The sequence below is a fragment of the Thalassophryne amazonica genome, chromosome 14, assembly GCF_902500255.1.
Source record: "Thalassophryne amazonica chromosome 14, fThaAma1.1, whole genome shotgun sequence".
NCBI classification, from domain to species: domain Eukaryota; kingdom Metazoa; phylum Chordata; class Actinopteri; order Batrachoidiformes; family Batrachoididae; genus Thalassophryne; species Thalassophryne amazonica.
The window spans coordinates 12,015,081-12,038,345 of NC_047116.1; the positions used below are offsets into that span (position 1 = coordinate 12,015,081).

A 23,265-nucleotide genomic window follows, 5' to 3' on the forward strand; every position below is an offset into this window, starting at 1 on the left:
CAGAATGTAGGACACTGTCCTTTCACTGTGAAGAACACACATGCACAGCGCTTAGTGTTCCCCGGAGAACTACAACAATGTCTTGCCCAGAATGAATAGCATTAAACATAACAATGGCTCATATACTGCATTGTACAGCTGATTGATTAAGGCTGCTGCAAAAACACATTTTATAATCCTGCACTGCCGAGCGCCTAATTTATCTTCTGAACAAATAACCATCATGCCTTGCAGCAATGCAAATTTCCAATCAATTGAAGGAAATCATAAGAGCCTTCATTGTGCATTATTTCCTGCAGCATCATCTCACTTCAGCCTGCTAAGAAACACCCCACACTTTCAGCTCTGCTCATTATGATCACATTGCAATCCTTCACTGGGGACATGTCTCCGGGTCAGATATACGAGTAGTTTTGTGAAGTTGTATGTTTGTTACTACTAATCTCCCAGTGAGACTGAAGTTGGAGCCACAGTCTTTCAAAGTGACTTTGTCTTTACCTGCTCTTTATATTACGTGCCAACACAGTGTGCGTCACATGTCTGACCTGGTCCAAGCATCTTAATGGACTGCAGTTCTTAAATACAGCTACAGAATTTGTAAGGTTTCCCTCTACAGGTATGGAGGTGGTTACTGTCCCCCCGTGCTGCTACAGCCTCAACAGACAGTACACAGCTCCACGAAGTTCTACAAATTTGTATTATTGTAAACCCTCACAGGTTGGCCACACAGAGAGGGCAACACCCACACCTTACGTGTTTGATACCGAGGTCTACAAATTGTGATTCTGTGTGGAGCTTACATTTGACAAATTCTGCCTAAACCATCTTATCCTTCATGAAAACACAACACTTCCAACACATTTCATCCGTACTGGCTCCAAACTGTTTCAGCAGTTCTGACCTTGAGTTGGACATTTCATGGTCACCGATAGTCAGTGGTCATGTGACCGACGGAAAAGTGATGTATGACTTTATAGTTGTGTTTAAAATTAAATGCATGAGGCAGGGTACACCCTGGATGTCTAGAGACAAACAAACACATTCACACCCACACGCACATCTACGGACAATTTAAAGTTACCAGTTCATCTAACCTGCATGTCTTTGGATGGGAGAGGAAGGTGGAACACAGAAAGAACATGCAAACTCCTCTATATTCCTCCCAGTGCAAAGTGCACTATGCATAACAAGTGTTATTGCTAGTGTCCGACCCAGTGCCCAGTGGGTTTCATACTCAGCACCTCCCATTGTGTCGACAGCAAGCTAAAGTGCTCTCATGTTTGGATGTATTTATCTATAAATCAGGTGTGGTCCTGCGCTGTGATGGTGCACAGATAGTTTCATCACCACCACAGCGTTTGTACGTTCGATGAAAAAAAAAAAACTCATCTAAACTTTATTACAGAATATTTCTTTATTTAACAAAAACTCATCAAACTCATCAAGAAAGCACTTTAACCCTCTGGGGTCCGAGTGCATTTTTTGGACAGTTCACTCGCCTGGCATAAATGTTTTATTATTGCTGTTAACAGCTCTCCCTGCATCCCACAATCACGTTTTATGTCTCTTTTTTCAGGACAACCTGTGCTTTCATAATATATATGCTTTTGTTGTGTTTTATAAGTGTAATAAAGGTTTACAATCAGAAATAGAAAGGAAAAAGTAAAGCGGGAATAATTTTCCACACACATTTATTCAAAACACACAGGAAACTATAATAAAGCACTGTTTTGGCACTTTAGTAGGTAATTTATTAGGTAAGGTAATTTAGTAGGTAAGGTAATTTGAGGTTTTGTGTGAAAGACTGTACAACAGAAAGGTTCAAACAATAAACACAAATGTAGATTTTGAACAATATATACAAAATGGTCTATGCATTTTTGTTTGTCTTCATCTCAAAGCAATTTCTGTCTGCTATTACACAAAGGTTACATCACAAACTTCTACTTCTACTGTGCTTTGGAGTGTTCTGTGCTGCTCCTAAAGCAGCTTTCATTCACACTTTGGCCCACTTTGGCTCCTTACAGTCTGAGGAGTGGCCCTCCCACTCGCTCCATTGATACGGTAAACAGTGCTTTACGGCGAAAAAGCAGCAGAGTTATCCAGTAACATTTACATGCAAACTGGTGGAGCAATCCTGATAGTTACACACTCTTTGTTTGAGCACGTGAGATTGTCATCAAAGACTCTCTGTCTGCTGCTGCTTTCACTGATCGCTGTGCGTAATGGTGCAGGGCACATGGAGCCCAATAGTATGTACTCATTGGAGCACCCAGGGGGCTATTCAAATGGGCCAACTAGTAACATATCACTCCTGTAAACGATCTTTGTCTTTTCACGCAAGGTAAATCTGCCCTACAATTGTATTTTGGAAAACCATGAGATGGTGAACCAATTCCAATTGGACACTCACATTGCGCACATCATTTCACAGATTCTATGTGGAGTACAAAGATGGCTGATGGCTGGCTCGAAAGTCCACGGAGTTAACTTTTCAGCAAAAAAAAGTAAGTTTCTATCTCATATCATTAAAAAGTTATTTACAATTTAGTAAAGCTTGGTCTTAGCCATCGTATATGACGGCGTCGGCCCCAGAGGTTTAATAAGCCACTTTAAAAAAAAGTTCATCACAGAAAAGCTACAGCAGAGTTTTGTCTCAATAATTACAAAATGTCTGCAGACGTCTTCAGTTTGACCTGAATACCGTATTTGATGCGGGTGTACTTGCTGAAACTTATAACCTTCAGGATGGTTGTTCTTCTGCTTTAAGTAGCGAGCTGCACTTTTCCTTCTCAACTACCAGTAAGTACGTAATCAAACATTTTCCACTGATATGACGCCAGAACAGCATTTTTAAACATGGCTGCATGAAATATAACATTTAGCTCAGGATGTTATGTCTTTTATGATCATTTAGTTTAATAGAAAACACTGCAGCAAAGCTCACGAGTGTTTCCACCACTCATGTGCAATTCGCACAGTTTGGCGAAAAAGCAGTTTCTTATATTGCTGGCTTCACTGCTTTAGGCTGACCTTCTAAATTTAATTGCAATTTATTTACTCAATTAATATGTTGCCTGTACCTTTATTTTTCAAAGGATGGATGTTGAGAGTTGAGGAATTAACAATCACATTTGGACTTTGTTGTTGCATAATAATTTTACATGCCATATTTATGTTTACACCCACAGCAAGTTAAACTCATGCTGCTCTGTTTTCAAGGTGAATTGGGCATCTCTACATGGACTCCTGGACCCGTCTGCCTCTGGATGTTTGAACACTTTTGCTATTTAACTGTTTTTTTTAGTTCTCAGTGCAGGACCGATATGTCAATGTGTAATTGCACAGCCCTCATGGTGGTGATTTTGTCAGCGTGCATGAGATACTGATTTGCCACAGTAGATTGCAAAATTCAATTTTTGCTATGGTTGCTGTACTAGTTGAACCCCCCCCCCCAACCCAGCACCCTTATTGTTTGCAACATGTCTCTCTTCAACAACACAAAGATATCAGAATTTGTGGTCCCACATGGCTCATTATTGAGGACTTTAGACGGGGACTTACAAAGTACTGCATGTCTAAATTGCATTTGCTTGACGGTTGCTGAGAGTGCTGCTATGCTAGCAAAACAACCCTTTGTGCCATAACACGAAAGTCCCCAAGGATGGGGCAGAGAAAGACTTCTTCGAGTTTACTGAGAATAAGCACCATGTAACCATTTTCTGCACAGGAACAATACCTGTGCTGTAATGACACCTCCACCTCTGTGAAGTCTGGAGTGGCACTGGAATCATAGGACTCAGACGTTACCAGTAAATCGGTGGATATTTTATTGCTTGAAATGGCTTTTGCAGTCAAACTGTGAGAAACTGAAAACTGACAAAGGAGACAAAGAGAATACTCTGAAAAACTGAAAAACCTTTGTGAGAACTGGACAAAGTTCAGTGACCTAAGGTGACAACGGGAGCTCTTTGGGAGTAGGTGTCTTCAGAGAATCCTTGGGTAGGGCTGGAATGATTTTTTTTTTTCTCAAATGCACAATTACACTCAACAAAAATATAAACGCAACACTTTTGGTTTTGCTCCCATTTTGTATGAGATGAACTCAAAGACCTAAAACTTTTTCCACATACACAATATCACCATTTCCCTCAAATATTGTTCACAAACCAGTCTAAATCTGTGATAGTGAGCACTTCTCCTTTGCTGAGAAAATCCATCCCACCTCACAGGTGTGCCTTAGACTGCCCACAATAAAAGGCCACTCTGAAAGGTGCAGTTTTATCACACAGCACAATGCCACAGGTGTCCCAAGATTTGAGGGGGCGTGCAGTTGGCATGCTGACAGCAGGAATGTCAACCAGAGTTGTTGCTCGTGTATTGAATGTTCATTTCTCTACCATAAGCCGTCTCCAAAGGCGTTTCAGAGAATTTGGCAGTACATCCAACCAGCCTCACAACCGCAGACCACGTGTAACCACACCAGCCCAGGACCTCCACATCCAGCATGTTCACCTCCAAGATCATCTGAGATCAGCCACTCGGACAGCTGCTGAAACAATTGGTTTGCATAACCAAAGAATTTCTGCACAAACTGTCAAAAATTGTCTCAGGGAAGCTCATCTGCATGCTCATCGTCCTCATCGGGGTCTCGACCTGACTCCAGTTCGACGTCGTAACCGACTTGAGTGGGCAAATGCTCACATTCGCTGGCGTTTGGCACGTTGGAGAGATGTTCTCTTCACGGATGAATCCCGGTTCACACTGTTCAGGGCAGATGGCAGACAGCGTGTGTGGCGTCGTGTGGGTGAGCGGTTTTCTGATGTCAATGTTGTGGATCGAGTGGCCCATGGTGGTATGGTGTTATGGTATGGGCAGGCGTCTGTTATGGACGAAGAACACAGGTGCATTTTATTGATGACATTTTGAATGCACAGAGATACCGTGACGAGATCCTGAGGCTCATTGTTGTGCCATACATCCAAGAACATCACCTCATGTTGCAGCAGGATAATGCACGGCCCCATGTTGCAAGGATCTGTACACAATTCTTGGAAGCTGAAAATGTCCCAGTTCTTGCATGGCCGGCATACTCACCGGACATGTCACCATTGAGCATGTTCGGGATGCTCTGGACCGGCGTATACGACAGCGTGTACCAGTTCCTGCCAATATCCAGCAACTTCGCACAGCCATTGAAGAGGAGTGGACCAACATTCCACAGGCCACAATTGACATCCTGATCAACTCTATGCAAAGGAGATGTGTTGCACTGCATGAGGCAAATGGTGGTCACACCAGATACTGACTGGTATCCCCCCCAATAAAACAAAACTGCACCTTTCAGAGTGGCCTTTTATTGTGGGCAGTCTAAGGCACACCTGTGCACTAATCATGGTGTCTAATCAGCATCTTGATATGGCACACCTGTGAGGTGGGATGGATTATCTCAGCAAAGGAGAAGTGCTCACTATCACAGATTTAGACTGGTTTGTGAACAATATTTCAGGGAAATGGTGATATTGTGTACATGGAAAAAGTTTTAGATCTTTGAGTTCATCTCATACAAAATGGGGGCAAAACCAAAAGTGTTGCATTTATATTTTTGTTGAGTGTAGAATGATATCATGGTGTGTACAGTGAGGAGGGTAGGCATCAGCCCTCTGATACCTTTCATACTTTCATTTTTAGTCACACCAAGAAATCAATTCAGTCACGATTTTCTCAGAATGCTAGCAGTATCTCCTCACACCTATGGGATTCCCCCGTCAATAGACTTGGGGCTCCCTGGTGTTTTCAAAGTCATATCCAGGACGGAGGGGGAAAACAGGGTTTGTGTCTTCCTCTTGGACTCTTCGACATCCAGACAGAAGATCCCCTGTCCCTTCGGTTGGACCTATTCTGACCAACACATTCACAGTTCAGCTCAGTCCTGACCCCAGGTGCCTTCACCTTGTGTCTCAGGCCACCATAATGATGAATCAACATGTCGTCCTACTGCAGTAACCACAGCAACAAGTGCAGAGAAACAGTCTCTGTACCTCGTCCGAAGCAGGGCAGATTGGACGTTCCGCGACACTTCTTCAGACTGCTGTCCAGAGACAGCGAGCAGGACAGAGGATGCTCACACTTCTTCCCCGCCCATCCTTCTTTGCAGTCACACCTGCCACAGTGACACTGGCCATGACCTGTGAGGAGAGGAGGGGAGGTGCAGGAGAGACAAATAAATATGGAGCACGGGATGTTGGACAGGTGCCAGAGAAAAGAGGACTTGATGAATTGAGGAAGTAAAGTAAAGAAGCAAGAGGATGTGAGAAGATGAGAGAGGAATTGAGTGTCCTGAGCGCATCGATGAGACAGGCTTTAACCGTCTGGACAATTATAAGCTTCTGGATGAAAGTTATTGATCACATCTGATCTGATCTAATAGAGACAGAAGGACTGAGTGGAAGAGACGCAGACACAAAGTGAGCACGACTTGAACGTGTGCAGACACAGTGGAGATAACCGTGATACGGCAGAAGAACATTTGCAAAAGTTCTGCACTGAAGAACTGATGACTGTTAGAAAAAAACAAAAAATTATTCCTTGAATAAGCAGAATGCACATTTTCAGCATCTAACGCATTTTGTTCTTTAATTCTTGTGAGGATGGTGTAAAGGTTAACACCATCCTCTTGGAAATTATGAAAAGTTTGCATTATTAACAGCAGATGGAGCATTTGTGGGTTTTTTCTCAGTGCATGAATTGCAATATCTGAAGACTAACACGTGTTAACGGTACTATCCAGTGATTTCATCAACATCTTGTTGTGAAAAATTGTACCTCCCATGTGATTATTTCAATAACAAGCAAGACATTCGCATGAATCATATCTGCTTAAAGTTTGGAGTATTCTCCATCAGGCAGTGGCACTGAACTTTCAGAGAGTCACCTGCCCTTTCCACACTGTTACGGCAACACCGGACACTTTTTGAACCCTATCGGTGAAGATATCAGACGTCTTCTCGCTGCACAAGTGATGCACCGCTGCTTGTACTTCTGCATCATTTTTGTAATGGTGTGTCTTCAGCTTGTGAAAGAGGGAAAATTTCTGAGGGTTTAAGATCTGGATGGTATACGGCAGATGTGGTAAGATCTTGTAAAAATTTTAGCTGTTTCACTGCCGCCTTTTTTATCCACTCATATATATATATATACACACACACACACACACACACACACACACACAGTGGTATGTGGTTTGGGCACCCTGGTGATTTTCCATGATTTTCCTTTATAAATCATTGGTTGTATTTTCATTTATATAGCGCCAAATCACAACAGAGTTGCCTCAAAGCGCTTCACACAGGTAAGGTCTAACCTCACCAACCCCCAGAGCAACAGTGGTTAGGAAAAACTCCCTCTGAGGAAGAAACCTCAAGCAGACCAGACTCAAAGGGGTGACCTTCTGCTTGGGCCATGCTACAAACATAAATTACAGAAACAATTCAAAGAACAATTCACAGATGAATATACAAGAAATGCTACTGGCGCACAAGACAGGAGGATCGCCAACACGAATACAACTCCCATCTCTGGATGGAGCTGCACCTTAAACAGAGAGAAAAAAAAAGCATCAGGCATCAGAAAGACAAAAAAATACTGTATAATTTGCCAGCATTAAACAACAAGAAAACAGAGAAATACTAAGGTGATCGCTGGCCACTAGCCCTAAACTTCACTAAAAGACCCAGAATTTAGGTAAAGTTGATGCCATGGCCCGCTCCAATTACTAATAAATGAATTAAAAGAGTAAAAAGGGTAAAACAAAACTGTACCAGTATGCTAGCCATATGAAAGGGAAAATAAGTGCGTCTTAAGTCTGGACTTGAAAGTCTCCACAGAATCTGACTGTTTTATTGACGCAGGGAGATCATTCCACAGAACAGGGGCACGATAAGAGAAAGCTCTGTGACCCGGAGACTTCTTATTCACCTTAAGGACACAAAATAGTCCTGCACCCTGAGAACGTAAAGCCCGGGCCGGTACGTAAGGTTTATTTAGGTCAGCTAGGTAGGGAGGTGCCATTAAAATCTGATCTCACTGGGACAGGAAGCCAGTGAAGGGATGCCAAAATGGGTGTAATGTGGTCGAACTTTCTGCTTCGTGTAAAATAATTTCAGTTAAATATATCATATAGCAGACAAACACAGTGATATTTGAGAAGTGAAATGAAGTTTATAGGATTTACATAAAATGTGCAATAATTCTTTAAACAAAATTAGGCAGGTGCATAAATTTGGGCACCCCAACAGAAAAAATACATCAATATTTAGTAGATCCTGCTTTTGCAGGAATAATAGCCTCTAAACGCTTCCTGCAGCTTCCAAAGAGAGTCTGGATTCTGGTTGAAGGTATTTTGGACCATTCTTCTTTACAAAACATCTGAGGTTTGTTGGTTTCCGAGCATGGACAGCCCGCTTAAAATCACACCACAGATTTTCAATAATATTCGGGTCTGGGGACTGAGATGGCCATTCTAGAACGTTGTACTTGTTCCTCTGCATGAATGCCTTAGTACATTTTCAGCAGTGTTTAGGGTCGTTGTCTTGTTGAAAAATCCAGCCCCGGTGCAACTTCAACTTTGTCCCTGATTCATGAACATGTTCTCAAGAATCTGCTGATATTGACTGGAATCCATGTGATCCTCAACTTTAACAAGATTTCCAGTACCTGCACTGGCCACACAACCCCACAGCATGATGGAACCACCTCCAAATTTTCCTGTAGGTAACAAGTGTTTTTCTTGGAATGCTGTGTTCTTTTTCAGCCATGCATACCGCCCCTTGTTATGTCCAAATAACTCAATTTTAGTTTCATCAGTCCACAACACCTTATTCCAAAATGAAGCTGGCTTGTCCAAATGTGTTTTAGCATACCTCAAGCGACTCTGTTTGTGGTGTGTATGCAGAAAAGGCTTCCTCTGTATTACAGCATCATACAGCATTTCCTTGAGCAAAGTGCGCAGTATAGTTGAATCATGCCCAGAGACACTATCTACAGCAAGATCATGTTGTAGGTCTTTGGAGCAGGTCTGTGGGTTGACTATGACTGTTCTCACTATCCTTTGGTTCAGATTATCTGAGATTTTTCTTGGCCTGCCACTTCAGGCCTTAACTAGTACTGTGCCTGCGGTCTTCCATTTCCTCACTATGTTGCTCACAGTGGAAACTGACAGCTGAAATCTCTGAGATAGCTTTTTGTATCCTTCCCCTAAACCATGATGTTGAACAATCTGTGTTTTCAGGTCCTTTGAGAGTTGTTTAGAGGCTCCATGTTGCCACTCATTAGAAGAGATGCGAAGAGGGGAAACATTTGCAAATGGCCTCCTTAAATACAGGATTCACCTATGTAAGGAGGTCAAGGGTCAATGAACTGACCAAACGAATTTTGAGTTCCAATAATTAGTGCTAAATGTATTCCTATCAATAAAATGACAAGGGTGCCCAAATTTATGCATCTGCCCAATTGTGTTTAAATAATTATTTTACACTTTCTGTAAATACTAGAAACTTTATTTCACTTCTCAAATATCAATGTGTTTGTCTCCTGTATGATATATTTAACTGAAATTTCTGATCCAGACAAACAATGATTTATAAAGGAAAATCATGAAAGTTATCAGGGGTGCCCAAACCTTTGCATACAACTGTATATATATATATATATATATATATATATATATATATATATATATATATATATATATATATATATATATATATATATACACGAGGTCTATCCGTGGCTATCAAACTGTTCAACTCCTCACCCGAGGGGAGGAGGAGTAACAGGAAGACAGAGGATGGGAATGAGAGGAACAGTATTAGCCAGTAAGTCAGTAGTAGGAATTTACATTTATATTTACTTCTTGCAAATTGTTTTTACTTCTACTTCTGATATTCTGTGTGCTCTTACCCTGTGTGCTACTGTCCAGTGCTGCTGGAACCTCAATTTTCCTGAGGGAGTCTTTCCAAGGGATTAATAAATTTCTATCTAATTTAATCTATTAATAACTACAAAACAGGCAGAATTAGTTGAGTTCATTAATAAGGTGGAAGCTGGCGATGAGGAGGACAAATCCAAGCAAGGCTGATCAGTTTTTGTGATGGGAACATGATTTTATTAAAAGCTTGAAAAACTCCATGAAATATTCTCTAGATGTGACTATTGCCGACTTTGTTGCCGACTGGCACCATGAGGAGACCGGACACTGTGGCGTCGTACTGTTACATCAACATAGAAAGCTTCTATAAGCGACCATCCAAGATGTGGATCATCATTTCTGAAGATGGCAACAGGCACTAGGCAGGCTGTCGGTGCACAGGGGAAGTGGTGTGAGATATTAAATAAATATTTTAAGGAACGTTTGTGACATTACTGCTTGGAGAGGGTCTGATGTTTGACATGACAATGACCTGGATGTACAACACTCCACCCAGGCATTTTCAGTGACAACCCCTCTGTGGCGAGGGGGATCCTCCCAGATGGAATGGTGGATGTGGAGAAAATGTACATCCATGGTCAATCTGGAGACACCTGTGTGAGGGTTTGTTTAATGTGGGATTGTCATTATACCCTGACAAACACATGGTCCTTGACAGATTGTTAGCCTGATCCAGGGTCTGAGGACCTGCTGTAGCCTTGGTCCATCTTCACAAGCTGTTATCTTCTCCACCTGATCTGCTGTTGAGGACTTCTTGTTTTGCCACAGCCCCGGTAGCCGTCCCATGTTCAGGGTTCCTGTTGGGCCTTAACAGTTACCGTAGCAGCCATGAGGCACATAAGGTCCTCATCGTATTCCACCCCAGCAGGGAATTCCCTACTTGACCTGTTCCCGAGGTGTCACAACGCAAATGAGGGGTTGGAGTTTGACACCCTGTACATCTGAATACCTCCAAGTTGATGCATGAGCGCATCACTTTACAACCCTAAACGTGATAAGTGCTTTTGTAGCTGGACAGAGATCAGTGTTATCAGACTCATCACATCACAACCCAGAAACAGCGAGCTGACCTGAACAGAACTCGTCTGTGTATCGGTCGTAGGTGGCGTGACAGTTCCTCTCATCACACTCGCAGGTGTCTCCATGAATATCTCCCCAGTCACCAGACGGGTCAACATCATAACAGTTACACTCCCCACACACACAGGTCCCTATGAAAAAAAGAAAGAGAGAGAAAGAAGCTTGCACTCCATTTAAATTCAATTTTTCCAGCATTGGATACCAAAGAAATCAATTTATTGAAAGTTGCCAAATCCAGTCATTATCGGGGACTCCTGATGAACGGAGGAAAACCTTTTCTCACATATGGGTGAGGAGATAAACTGTTTTTCTGTGATCGCAGGGACTCCAGGCAAAGCTTGCTCCCTGACTTCCTCCTATCTTTCCATTTTGATCTTTATGTCGGTTTCCTTCTTGTTTGTTTTAACATCTTAGCTGTGGCACCGGCGCAGGAGCAGCCAGTGGAAATCCCATTTTCTCTTATCAGCAGCGACAGAGCAGAGGAGGGGAACCCCAGGGGGAGCCAGGCCAGCTGGCAGAACTTTTGGCTGGAGCTGGCACACAACACCGTTGACCCCTGGTCCAGTAAGCTCCGCCTCTCTCACCACTTCATAAGCCCGGAAGCTGTGGATTTACAGAGCCGCGCGCTTTGTCTGCCAAAACTGTCACAAAACCGACTTCACTGGAGGAGATTACGGCACCTGTTCTAGTAGGGTTCGAAATGTTCTATAAAAAAGACAAGATGAATGTTTTATTTTGTCAACAGCAAAGCCTAAAAATGCTTTGGACCACGTTCTCATTTTTAGTCCAATGGGTGAGGAGAAGTAACATCCCCCTCCACAGAAAAGAGGATTTTGTTTGCCTCATGAATCGCAGCCACGTTATCTTTGAGTCAGTGTGTGTTGATCCAAGAAAATCACATATATATGCACAAATTTAGCCTCCAGCATTATGCAGTTGTTTGCATTTTTACAGAATGCCAGTTAGGTGAACCTAGAGATGATGACCAGTGTGCTGCAATAAAACAAGTCAACTATTCCGTGTTGTCAGTTATTTCATTCACATTTCACAGTGAGTGAGGGATGAAAGACAACTGCTTGTCAAAAATAAAGAGAAACATATTCAGATGTTTTAAACACTACGTCTTTATAAGATTGTAAACTTCACATTGTATCTTGAAAGGGGAAACATAGGGTTTGGACATTAGCAGGACATGCCTGTCCAGCGTTACATTGTCTCAAGTAATTTTAATTTGGTGTCCCTTCTGTATAGCCACACTTCCTGTTTCTGGCTTTCCATGTTCACATCTTTGCACTTCATTGTGAAATTATTTGTTAGCTTTATAAAAGATGTAGAGTATACCCTCATCGCTGGAGTGCCTAGGTTCATACCTGCTCTCTCCCAATGTTTTTGCCTATCTGATTCAAACCTTCATTGTCGTTCTGACTTTGCCTGTCATTTCTGAAATTGGTCACTTGGTATGCCAGATCTTGTTGCTGCTTGTATTTTGGATAACCCTTCTTTTGCTCCCCCAGAACGCCTGTTAGACTGGTCACCTGTGTGTCTGGCCTCAGCCTGCACAAACAATAAAACTGGGACAATAAACCAGTTTGTTCCTTCTATTGTTGTGGTTCTCTGCACTGGGGTCCTCTGTCTAAGCCATTACACCCATTACACTTACATTTTAGAGTGTAGTAAAACTAACGAGGTGACATCACTGGATAATTGAGACTGTGCTGACTGTTGTAACATAAAAAAATACAGAAAGAAGAACAAAAAGACAAACGCTATAACCAAAGAGTGGCGTATGGTGGAGCCACAGGGTTAAATAATGAAAGTTTCTTGTGCTGTAATGCTTTTTGTGTTCAATAAAGCATTTTGCTTTGCTAAACACACTAAAAAGGTTGAATAAATGCTATAAAACTAGCACTTAGTCTTTCCAGTCTCACAATAAGAATAATAACAATAAGAATCAATAACAGAATCAACAAAGCCCTGATTGATAATGCTTGCTGATGATGGAATTGTAAAATGCTGCCAAAGTAATTGAGCAAACAGCAAATAAACAAAAAAAAAAAAAAAAAAGGGATTGGGTTGACTTTAGAAATGCACAAAATCTTTTGTGAACTCTTTTAAAATTCGATTTTGTTTTCATTGCAGCAGGTATATTTACTTTTTTCTTTATTATGACTATTAGGACGTGCTGATGTTTTCTCTGGAACTGTCCAATCAGCTCCGGGCTGCACGCGGCTGATGGCCGGCCAAACCATGTCAGCTGTGCACTTAACCAGAAATGTGCGGCGGGGTTGCAGCCAACCACTTAGTCCTACCACTCAGCCGGCTCTCCACTGGTCCGTCCCCCTGTAATTAATTTCAGAGAAATTCTTTTCTGAAATCCCTCCGGATGATTTTAGCTCCGTGAGCATGGCTTTTACTCTGACTACATGTCTGCTGAGCTCTAATGAATTTCAGAGGAATTTAAATGAGGGTCTTTTGAACCTGTCTGCTTGCCATCTTCTCATCTCGTTTCATTGTAACGTAAAGATTTGAGCACACTTAGCTCTTTATGACTTCACCATCTCAGCAGCCGAGGTTTTCATGTCATGAAGTTATCAGGTCCACATGACTTTGGACAGAGACAAGAACTCACCCTGATGCTTTAATTCTTTATCTTCTTCTTCTTTTTTATTGTTGCATTGAAATGAATTCACTTCGCAATTAGCAGATTCATGAGTGATGTTGAAAAAAAATGTGTGGTGCACACATTTTACAGCAGTTTAGTGTTTTGAAGAAGAAAACATATCATGAAAATTCAAACTGCATTTTTAGGTTTTCAACATGGATAAGCTCTCAACCCTATTCATTGGCTAACTGCTAAAATGAGTAGCCAAACTAGCTAGCATGCAAGTGATTACCAAAGTATGCCAAGGTCGTGATGAAAAAGAAAAAAGTTTTCTAACAACAAGGTTCTCAACCATGAATTTACATATCTGTGAAAGTAATGTCATTTTAATCCATAATATTTTATGCAATATTTTATATATATATATATATATATATATATATATATATATACACGAGGTCTGTTAGAAAACTATCCGACCTTATTATTTTTTAAAAAACCATATGGATTTGAATCACATGTGATTGCGTCAGACAAGCTTGAACCCTCGTGCGCATGCGTGAGTTTTTTCATGCCTGTCGGTTGTGTCATTCGCCTGTGAGCAGGCTTTGAGTGAGGTGTGGTCCACCCCTCTCGTCTATTTTTTATTGCAAATAAATGTCTGAATGATTTGGAGCTTTGCTGCATCAATTTTTTTCCAGAAACTGTGAGAGACCTCCAGGTGGACACCGTTCGAAAAATTAATACGGCTTTCAGGGACGATTTTATGGGGATTAAACAGATTACGGGGTATTACTGCCGCTTTAAGGGCGGCCCACAACTGCTGAGAGCGCGGCGCGCTCCCAGCCCCCATCGACAGGCTGACACCCCGCTGGAACAACCAGATCATTTCCAACGTGAAAGCTTTGTTGATCCGGGACCTTGTCTGACTTTCACAAAAAAGGCAAAAGATGTGGACATCGGCACTTTTTCCGGCACATTCCACCGTTACAGGAGTTTTTTTCATGGAAAGAAAAGCGGAGGGATGCGCCACGGCTCCGTTCATTACGCGGGACACAACCACCTCGGTGTTGGTCTCACAGGACAGCTTTCAGGTGGATGTCAGATGGATTCCGGTTGCTTTCCAGTCGTGTGAATATCCGATTGTGATTGTGCATGAGCTGGACATGCCAGAACATGTCCCGTGAGGCTTCATCACGGCGTTGCTTTGCGCCGAGCTGCTGCCCCGCGACACACGGTGGAGCAGCTTCTCTTTCCATGACAAAAACTCCTGTAACAGTAAAATGTGCCGTTCATTTTTAAACTGGATGCTGTCTTGATCCGGTATGTCATCTGACTAGCACAGGAATTGTGAAAAGACATGGACATCAGCACTTTTTCCGGCACATTCCACCTTTACAGGAGTTTTTTTCATGGAAAGAAAAGCGGAGGGACGCGCCACAGCTCTGTTCATTACGCGGCACAAAACCACCTCGGTGTTGGTCTCACAGGACAGCTTTCAGGTGGATTTCAGACGGATTCCGGTTGCTTTCCAGTGTGCATGAGCTGGACATGCCAGAACATGTCTGTGAGGCTTCATCACGGCGTTGCTTTGTGCCGAGCGGCTGCACCGCGACGTGCGGAGGAGTTCCGCTGATGTCCACGTCTTTTCACAATTCCTGTGCTAGTCAGACGAAGTCCCGGATCAACAAAGCTTTCAAGTTGGAAATGATCTGGTTGTTCCAGCGGGGTGTCAGCCTGTCGATGGGGGCTGGGAGCGCGCCGCGCTCTCAGCAGTTGTGGGCCGTCCTTAAAGCGGTAGTAACACCACGTAATCTGTTTAATCCCCATAAAATCGTCCCTGAAAGCCATATTAATTTTCCAAACGGTGTCCACCTGGAGGTCTCTCACAGTTTCTGGAAAAACAATTGATGCAGCAAAGCTCCAAATCGTTCAGACATTTATTCGCAATAAAAAATAGACGAGAGGGGTGGACCACACCTCACTCAAAGCCTGCTCAGAGGCGAATGACGCAACCGACAGGCATGAAAAACTCACGCATGCGTACGAGGGTTCAAGCTTGTCTGATGCAATCACACGTGATTCAAATCCATATGGTTTTTTAAAAAAAATAATAAGGTCGGATACTTTTCTAACAGACCTCGTGTGTATATAGATAGATAGATAGATAGATAGATAGATAGATAGATAGATAGATAGATAGATAGATAGATAGATAGATAGATAGATAGATAGATAGATAGATAGATAGATAGATAGATAGATAGATAGATACGAGGTCTGTTAGAAAAGTATCAGGCCTTTTTATTTTTTGCTAAAACCTGATGGATTTGAATCACGTGTGCTTGCATGAGCGAACCTTGAACCTTCATGCACATGCGTGAACTTTTTCACGCCTGTCGATTGTGTCATTTGCTGGTAAGCAGCCTTTGTGTGAGGTGTGTGTCGTGTGCTCGGTGTTTTTTCATCAAATTTTGCCAGAAACTGGGCAACAGCCAGGTGGAAACCATTCAGATGATTCAGACGGCTTTCGGTGATGATCTTATGGGCATCACACAGATTAAGGAGCGGTACAACCGGTTTAAAGACATCCGCACAGCGGTGGAGAGCGAGCCGCGCTCCGGTCGGCCATCATCATGCTGAAATGACCAGATCATTTCCAAAGTGAACGCTGTGGTGATGTGGGACCATCGTGTGACTATCTGAGAAATTGTGGAAGAGGTGGACATCAGCACTTTTTCGGCACATTCCACTGTGACAGAAGATTTGGCCATGAAAGAGTTGCAGCAAAATTCATGCCGATGGCTTCGGCACGAAGCTGCCAATGGTGGAGCAAAAGCTCACCTCTTCCACAATTTCTCAGATAGTCACACGACTGAAAAGTTACCAAAGCCGTCTGAATCATCCGAATGGTTTCCACCTGGCTGTCGCCCAGTTTCTGGCAAAATTTGATGCGGCACTGCTCCAGTCGTTCCGTTTTTTTCCTTGAAATGAAAATCCGCCAAGCGCACTGCACATGTCCCACACAAAGGCTGCTTACCAGGAAATGATGCAATCGACAGGCGTGAAAAAGTTCACGCATACGCACGAAGGTTCAAGGTTTGCTCATGCAAGCACGCGTGATTCAAATCCATCAGGTTTTTGAAAAAATAAAAAGGTCTGATACTTTTCTAATAGACCCCGTATATATATATGTATATACATATATATATATATATATATATATATATATATATATATATATATATATATATATATACACACACGAGGTCTATTAGAAAAGTATCAGACCTTTTTATTTTTTTCAAAAACCATATGGATTTGAATCACATGTGATTGCGTCAGACAAGCTTGAACCCTCGTGCGCATGCGTGAGTTTTTCCACGCCTGTCGGTTGCGTCATTCGCCTGTGAGCAGGCTTTGAGGAGTGGTCCACCCCCTCGGTGGATTTTCATTGTCAGGAAATGGCGTAATGATTTGGGCTTTTTTTCCATCAGAATTTTTTCAGAAATTGTTACAGACTGGCAGCTGGAAACCATTAGAAAAATGTATCTGGCTTTCGGTGAAAATTTTACGGGCTTCACAGAGAATAAGGACTGTTACTGCAGCTTTAAGGATGGCTTTAAGGACGCTCTGCGCCCCGCGCTCTGTGCCGCCATCGAGAGCCACAAACCACCGGATCATTTCTAAACGGATGGCTCTGTGGAGCCGGGACCGTCGTGTGCACTTTCTCTGGTTATCACAAGAGCTGGACATCAACCATTTTCCGGCAGATTTCACTTTTAACAAGAGATTTTGTCATGGAAAGCCGAGCGGAGGCTTCGCGCGTCACTATGGATTCGCTACTGGAGCGAGACAAAACCACCTCTGTTTTGGTCTCACAGGACGGCTTTGAGATGGCGTTCAGACAGCTGTCGGTGGTTTTTCCATCGAGTGATTATCCGAGAAATTGTGGATGTGCCTGGACATGCCAGAACATGTCCCGTGAGACTTCATCACGGTGTTGCTGTGCGCCATGCGGCAATGCCGCAATGCACGAAGCCTCCGCTCCTCTTTCCGTGACAAAAACTCCTGTAACAGTGGAATGTGCCATTCATTTCCAAACTGGACGCTGTGTTTTATCCGGGACGTCGTCTGAGTAGCACAGGAATTGTGAAAAGACGTGGACATCAGCACTTTTTCGGCACATTGAGACAGACGTGCGGAGGAATTCCGCGCGAAGCCTGTTCACAGTTGAATGATGCAACCGACACGCTTGGAAAAACTCACGCATGCGCACGAGGGTTCAAGCTTGTCTGACGCAATCACACGTGATTCAAATCCATATGGTTTTTGAAAAAAATAATAAGGTCGGATACTTTTCTAATAGACCTCGTATATATATATATATATATCAGTGTGTGCATAATGGTGTTTTTCTTTTTTCAAAAGACACCACAGATTTGGCATAAAATTCAAATAAGTTGAATATCACAAAACAAATTTGTGTACATTTCTAAAAACAAAATCACAATAACATAACTTTTAATGTAGGGTATGAAATTGGTTTCATTTTTTTATCATAACACTGTATGATCTTCCTAACCATGAGATGACCAGACACTACGACGCAAAATGTGCCTATGTGGGGAAGACGCATTTGCTCAGATTTGCTGTATTTTAGCAATCTATGAACATTTATAGTAATTTTGCATTTGTTAATAAATACTTTAGAAATATGCATTTCATATATTATTAATGATTTCAAATGCTCTAAACCTATGTTAATACACTGTTGCATTTGAAATCAATGATACTACATGACATACGTACTTCTAAGGTATTTACTAACACATTTATGTGTATAAATACTAACTAGTTTTGACCTTCCTCTGATGGAAATACACTTCTGCAAAATATTGCTCGAAAAATTGCAATGGCTAAACAAAAAAGAATGCCAGATTGCATGATATAGCCTGAATTTAACAACACAATGAAGTTAGAAGTATATGGTGCACCACTGCTAATCCCCACTGGAGGGACGAGGTTACAGGATCTCATATCTCAAGCAAAAAAGTACCAGCCAGAAGAATGATGGTTTTTGAGTTGAGAAATAGGTGATCAAAGTTTGGTTATGCTTCAACTTTCTTCATCAAGCCTGTCCAGGGTGTACCCAGCCAGTCCTCAGTGACCACTGGGGTGGGCGCCAGCTACCCCTCCCCACTGCAAGCATTAACTCAAATAAGCCAGTTCAGAAATTCAATTGGAGTGATGTCAGTGGAGAATTTTTCATGAATCCTTCGAAAAGTCTATGACATTTTAAAATATTTCTGAGAACAACCTAACAGGACAGGATGATAAGCATCACTTTCACTATGCGAAGACGAACTCATGTCACCAGACATTAAGCATCACATATTCATAAGAAGTCTCACATCAGATTTGTGTTGCAAATTTCTGGTGTGACTTTGCCCCTTGCATGGACTCCTCAGTTCATGCCACCAGCTTTGACTGAATTAATTAACAGCCTGGATAAAGTTGCTCATTTCAGACTATAAACAGAATTCTAAATGATGTCCTGCTGCTAATGCCAGCAGTAAGCTGCACTTTTATCATAATCGCGGAGAGAGGATAAATGCCCGTTATAAACATCTCCTGCAGGAAAACATAGTAATACAAAAAAAAAAAAAAAACACACACACACACACAATATTGCCTTACGCTGTCTTCTCTCTTATGTAGCAGAATGTTCTTCTTTGTCTTTCAACTGTTCCCGTTAGGGGTCGCCATAGCAGATCAATTGTTTCCATCTCACCCTGTCCTCTGTATCTTCCTCTGTCACACCAACCACCTGCATGTCCTCCCTCAGCACATCCATAAACCTCCTCTTTGGTCTCCCTCTTCTCCTCCTGCCTGGTGGCTCCATCCTCAGCACCCTTCTCCCTATATACCCTGGGTCCCTCCTCTGCACATGTCCAAACCATCTCAATCTCGCCTCTCTGACTTTGTCTCCAAACCGTCCCACCTGAGCTGTCCCTCTGATATGTTCATTCCTAATCTTGTCCATTCTTGTCACTCCCAAAGAGAATCTCAACATCTTCAGCTCTGCCACCTCCAGCTCTGCCTCCTGTCTTTTTGTTAGTGCCACCGTCTCTAAGCCGTACAACATAGTTGGTCTCACTACTGTCTTGTAAACTTTCCCCTTCACTCTTGCTGATATTCTTCGGTCACAAATCACTCCTGCCACCTTTCTTCACCCACTCCACCCTGACTGCACTCTCTTCTTCACCTCTCTACCACACTCTCCATTGCTTTGAACAGTTGACCCCAAATATTTAAACTCATCTACTTTCACCACCTCTACTCCTTGTAACTGCACTGTTCCACTGGGCTACCTCCCATTCACACACATGTACTCAGTCTTGCTTCTACTGACTTTCATTCCCCTTCTCTCCAAAGCATATCTCCACTTCTCCAGACTAGACTCAACTTGCTCTCTACTCTCACTACAGATCACAATGTCATCTGCAAACATCATAGTCCATGGGGACTCCTGTCTGATCTCATCCGTTAACCTGTCCATCACCACTGCAAACAAGAAAGGACTCAGAGCTGATCCTTGGTGTAATCCCACGTCCACATTGAATGAGTCTGTCATTCTGACTGTGCATCTCACTGCTGTCACACTATCCTTGTACATGTCCTGCACTACCCTAACATACTTCTCTGCCACTCCAGACTTCCTCATACAATAGCACAGCTCTTCTCTTGGCACCCTGTCATAAGCGTTTTCTAAGTCCACAAACACACAATGTAACTCTTTCTGGCCTTCTCTGTACTTCTCCAACAGTATTCTCAGAGCAAACATTGCATCTGTAGTGCTCTTTCTCGGCATGAAACCATATTGCTGCTCACAGATCTTCACCTGTTTTCTAAGCCTAGCTTCTACTACTCTTTCCCATAACTTCATGCTGTGGCTGATCAACTTTATGCCTCTGTAGTTACTGCAGCTCTGCACATCACCCTTGCTCTTGAAAATAGGAACCAGCACACTTCATCTCCACTCCTCAGGCATCCTCTCACTTTCCAAGATTTTATTAAACAATGTGGTTAGAAACACTACCGCCATCTCTCCTAGACATTTCCATGCCCCCACTGGAATGTCATCTGGACCACCTGCCTTTCCACTCTTCATCCTCTTCATAGCAGCCCTCACTTCTTTCTAATCTCTTGTACTTCCTGATTTACTCTCACCACATCATCCAGCCTTTTCTCTCGCTCATTTTCTTCATTCATCAGCTCTTCAAAATATTCCTTCCACCTTCTCAGCACACACTCCTCACTTGTCAGCACATTACCATGTACATCTTTTACCACCCTAACCCGTTGCACATCCTTTCCAGCTCTGTCCCTTTGTCTGGGCAATCGATACAACTTCTTTTCTCCTTCCTTACTATTCACACTCCAGAAATCTTCTTTCTCCTTCATCTCACAACCTACCTGTGGGGCATATGCACTGATGATATTCATCATCACCCCTTCAATTTCCAACTTCACACTTCCCTGTCAGACACTCGCTTAACCCCCAACACACTTTTAACATACTCTTCCTTTAAAATGACCCCAACACCATTTCTCTTCCTGTCCTCACCATGGTGCAACAACTTGTACCCACCGCCGATGCTCCTGCTCTTACTTCCCTTCCACTTGGTCTCTTGCACACACAATGGGCTTCATGTATCAACGTTGCGCACTTGTGGTGTAAATTTACAGTGTAAATTTGAAGTACACCAAAGTTGCCGTGACATGTATCAAGCAGTGCGCTTTCTTTGCAGTCAGCACTGTGGCCACGGATCGTGCTCGATAGACCAGCAATCCCGCAAAAGCGGGATTTGTATTAATTATTATGTAGTATAATCAAGAAAGTGTTATTTATGTAACATATGCATTGATTTGTATGATGGCACTGTTTATCAGGCCGATCATATTCATTTTTATGTGGATTCCAGTGCTGGTTCATTTTGGTGTATAATTTACACCACCTCTCGACCTGGTGTATATTTTCAGCGCAGCATACACCAACGACCACATTGATAAATGCCAAGTGGCGCAGCCGTTTTGGCGTACACCTCATATACGCTCAAATATCGCCGTACGCACGTTGATACATGAGGCCCAATATGTCTACCTTTCTCCTCTCCATCAAATCAGCCAGCTCTCTCCCTTTACCAGTCATACTACCAACATTCAAAGTCCCCACTCTCATTTCCAGCTTTCTAGTTTTCTTCTTCTCCCGCTGTTTGTGGAAACATTCTCCTCCTCTTCTTCGTCGTCTTCGCCCAGCAGTAGCCCAATTTCCACCGGCACTCTGTTGGGCAACAGCACCGGTGGTGGACGTTGTTAACCCGGGCCTCGACCGATCCGGTATGGAAATTCGATTCTTAGTTTGCATAGTTGGGTTGGCTTGTTTTACGCCGGATGCCCTTCCTGACGCAATCTGTACAGTGCGACTCCAGGACTATCCGTACAATGCGACTCTGGGACTATCCGTACAGTGCAACTCCAGGTCTAGACCTACACTGTTTATTCAGGACTATATGTACAGTATGAACCCAGGTCTAGACCTATACTGTTTATCTGGAAATATTCGTACAATGTGAATCCGCGTCTAGACCTACACTGTTTATCCGGGACTATTCGTACAGTGTGAATCTGGGTCTAGACCTACACTGTTTATTCAGGACTATTCGTACAGTGTGAATCTGGGTCTAGACCTACACTGTTTATCTGGGACTATTCATACTGTCCATGCATTGTGTATATTACACTTGTCGTGAGTAAGCAGACCTCTGTTGCTGCAGATTTTGCCATCAGGAGATGTACATCTCCGCTTGCTTTCCCATGGGCTGATGTCACACTGGAATTCACATTTGTCACCATGCCAACCAGCAGCACAGTAACAGTTACCACAGTAACACTGGCCATGGCCTGGAATCAGACAAAACACACGTAAGAACAGATGAGTTTACTTCAGTCACCGGTTTCCAGAGACAAACACAAACGGGTTACCACAATAAGTTTAGTCAATATCTGCAAATACAACAAGTAGCTTGAGCTTGGCCTTGCTCTATGACACGCAACACACCACATGTGTGTTGTTTATGGAACCCTTTGAAAAAAATCACTCCTGCAATGTTCATGTCAAATTTTAAGTCAAATAAAGATAACACAAATAAATACAAAGTCAAATTTCTAGATTATTTTATTCATTTAAAGGTGAAGCCAAATTTATTTACAGCACTTCATTTTTCCTACACACAATATCGCATAACGACAATGCAGAAAAAAGTTATTTTTTTGTTTTGTTTTATTTTGTTTTTTTAGATTTTTTTCAAATTAAAAAAACAACAACAACTAAGAAATCACATCCTGGATGAAAACCTGCTCAGGCAAAATACTAAATAATTACATGTGAATAAGTATTTCTATGAAACTCAAGATTGAGCTCAGGTGCCTCCTGTTTCCATTGATCATCCTTGAGATGTTTCTATAGCTTAATTGGAGTCCACCTGGGGTAAATTCAGTTGATTGGACATGATTTGGAAAGACACACACC

General features: G+C 42.5%; 1 protein-coding gene across 3 annotated transcripts in view; it reads right to left on the reverse strand.

Moving 5' to 3' along the window:
* The window catches only part of itgbl1 (integrin, beta-like 1), a 103,809-nt gene that overhangs the window by 24,992 nt on the left and 55,552 nt on the right, over nucleotides 1–23,265 (reverse strand). For all 3 annotated transcript variants that reach the window (XM_034186236.1, XM_034186237.1, XM_034186238.1), the window contains 3 exons: nucleotides 22,497–22,637; nucleotides 11,059–11,199; nucleotides 6,042–6,188 (listed from right to left, as the gene is read on the reverse strand). In XM_034186236.1, coding sequence (XP_034042127.1) covers nucleotides 6,042–6,188; nucleotides 11,059–11,199; nucleotides 22,497–22,637 — 429 coding nt within the window. The remainder of the gene's footprint in view (nucleotides 1–6,041; nucleotides 6,189–11,058; nucleotides 11,200–22,496; nucleotides 22,638–23,265) is intronic.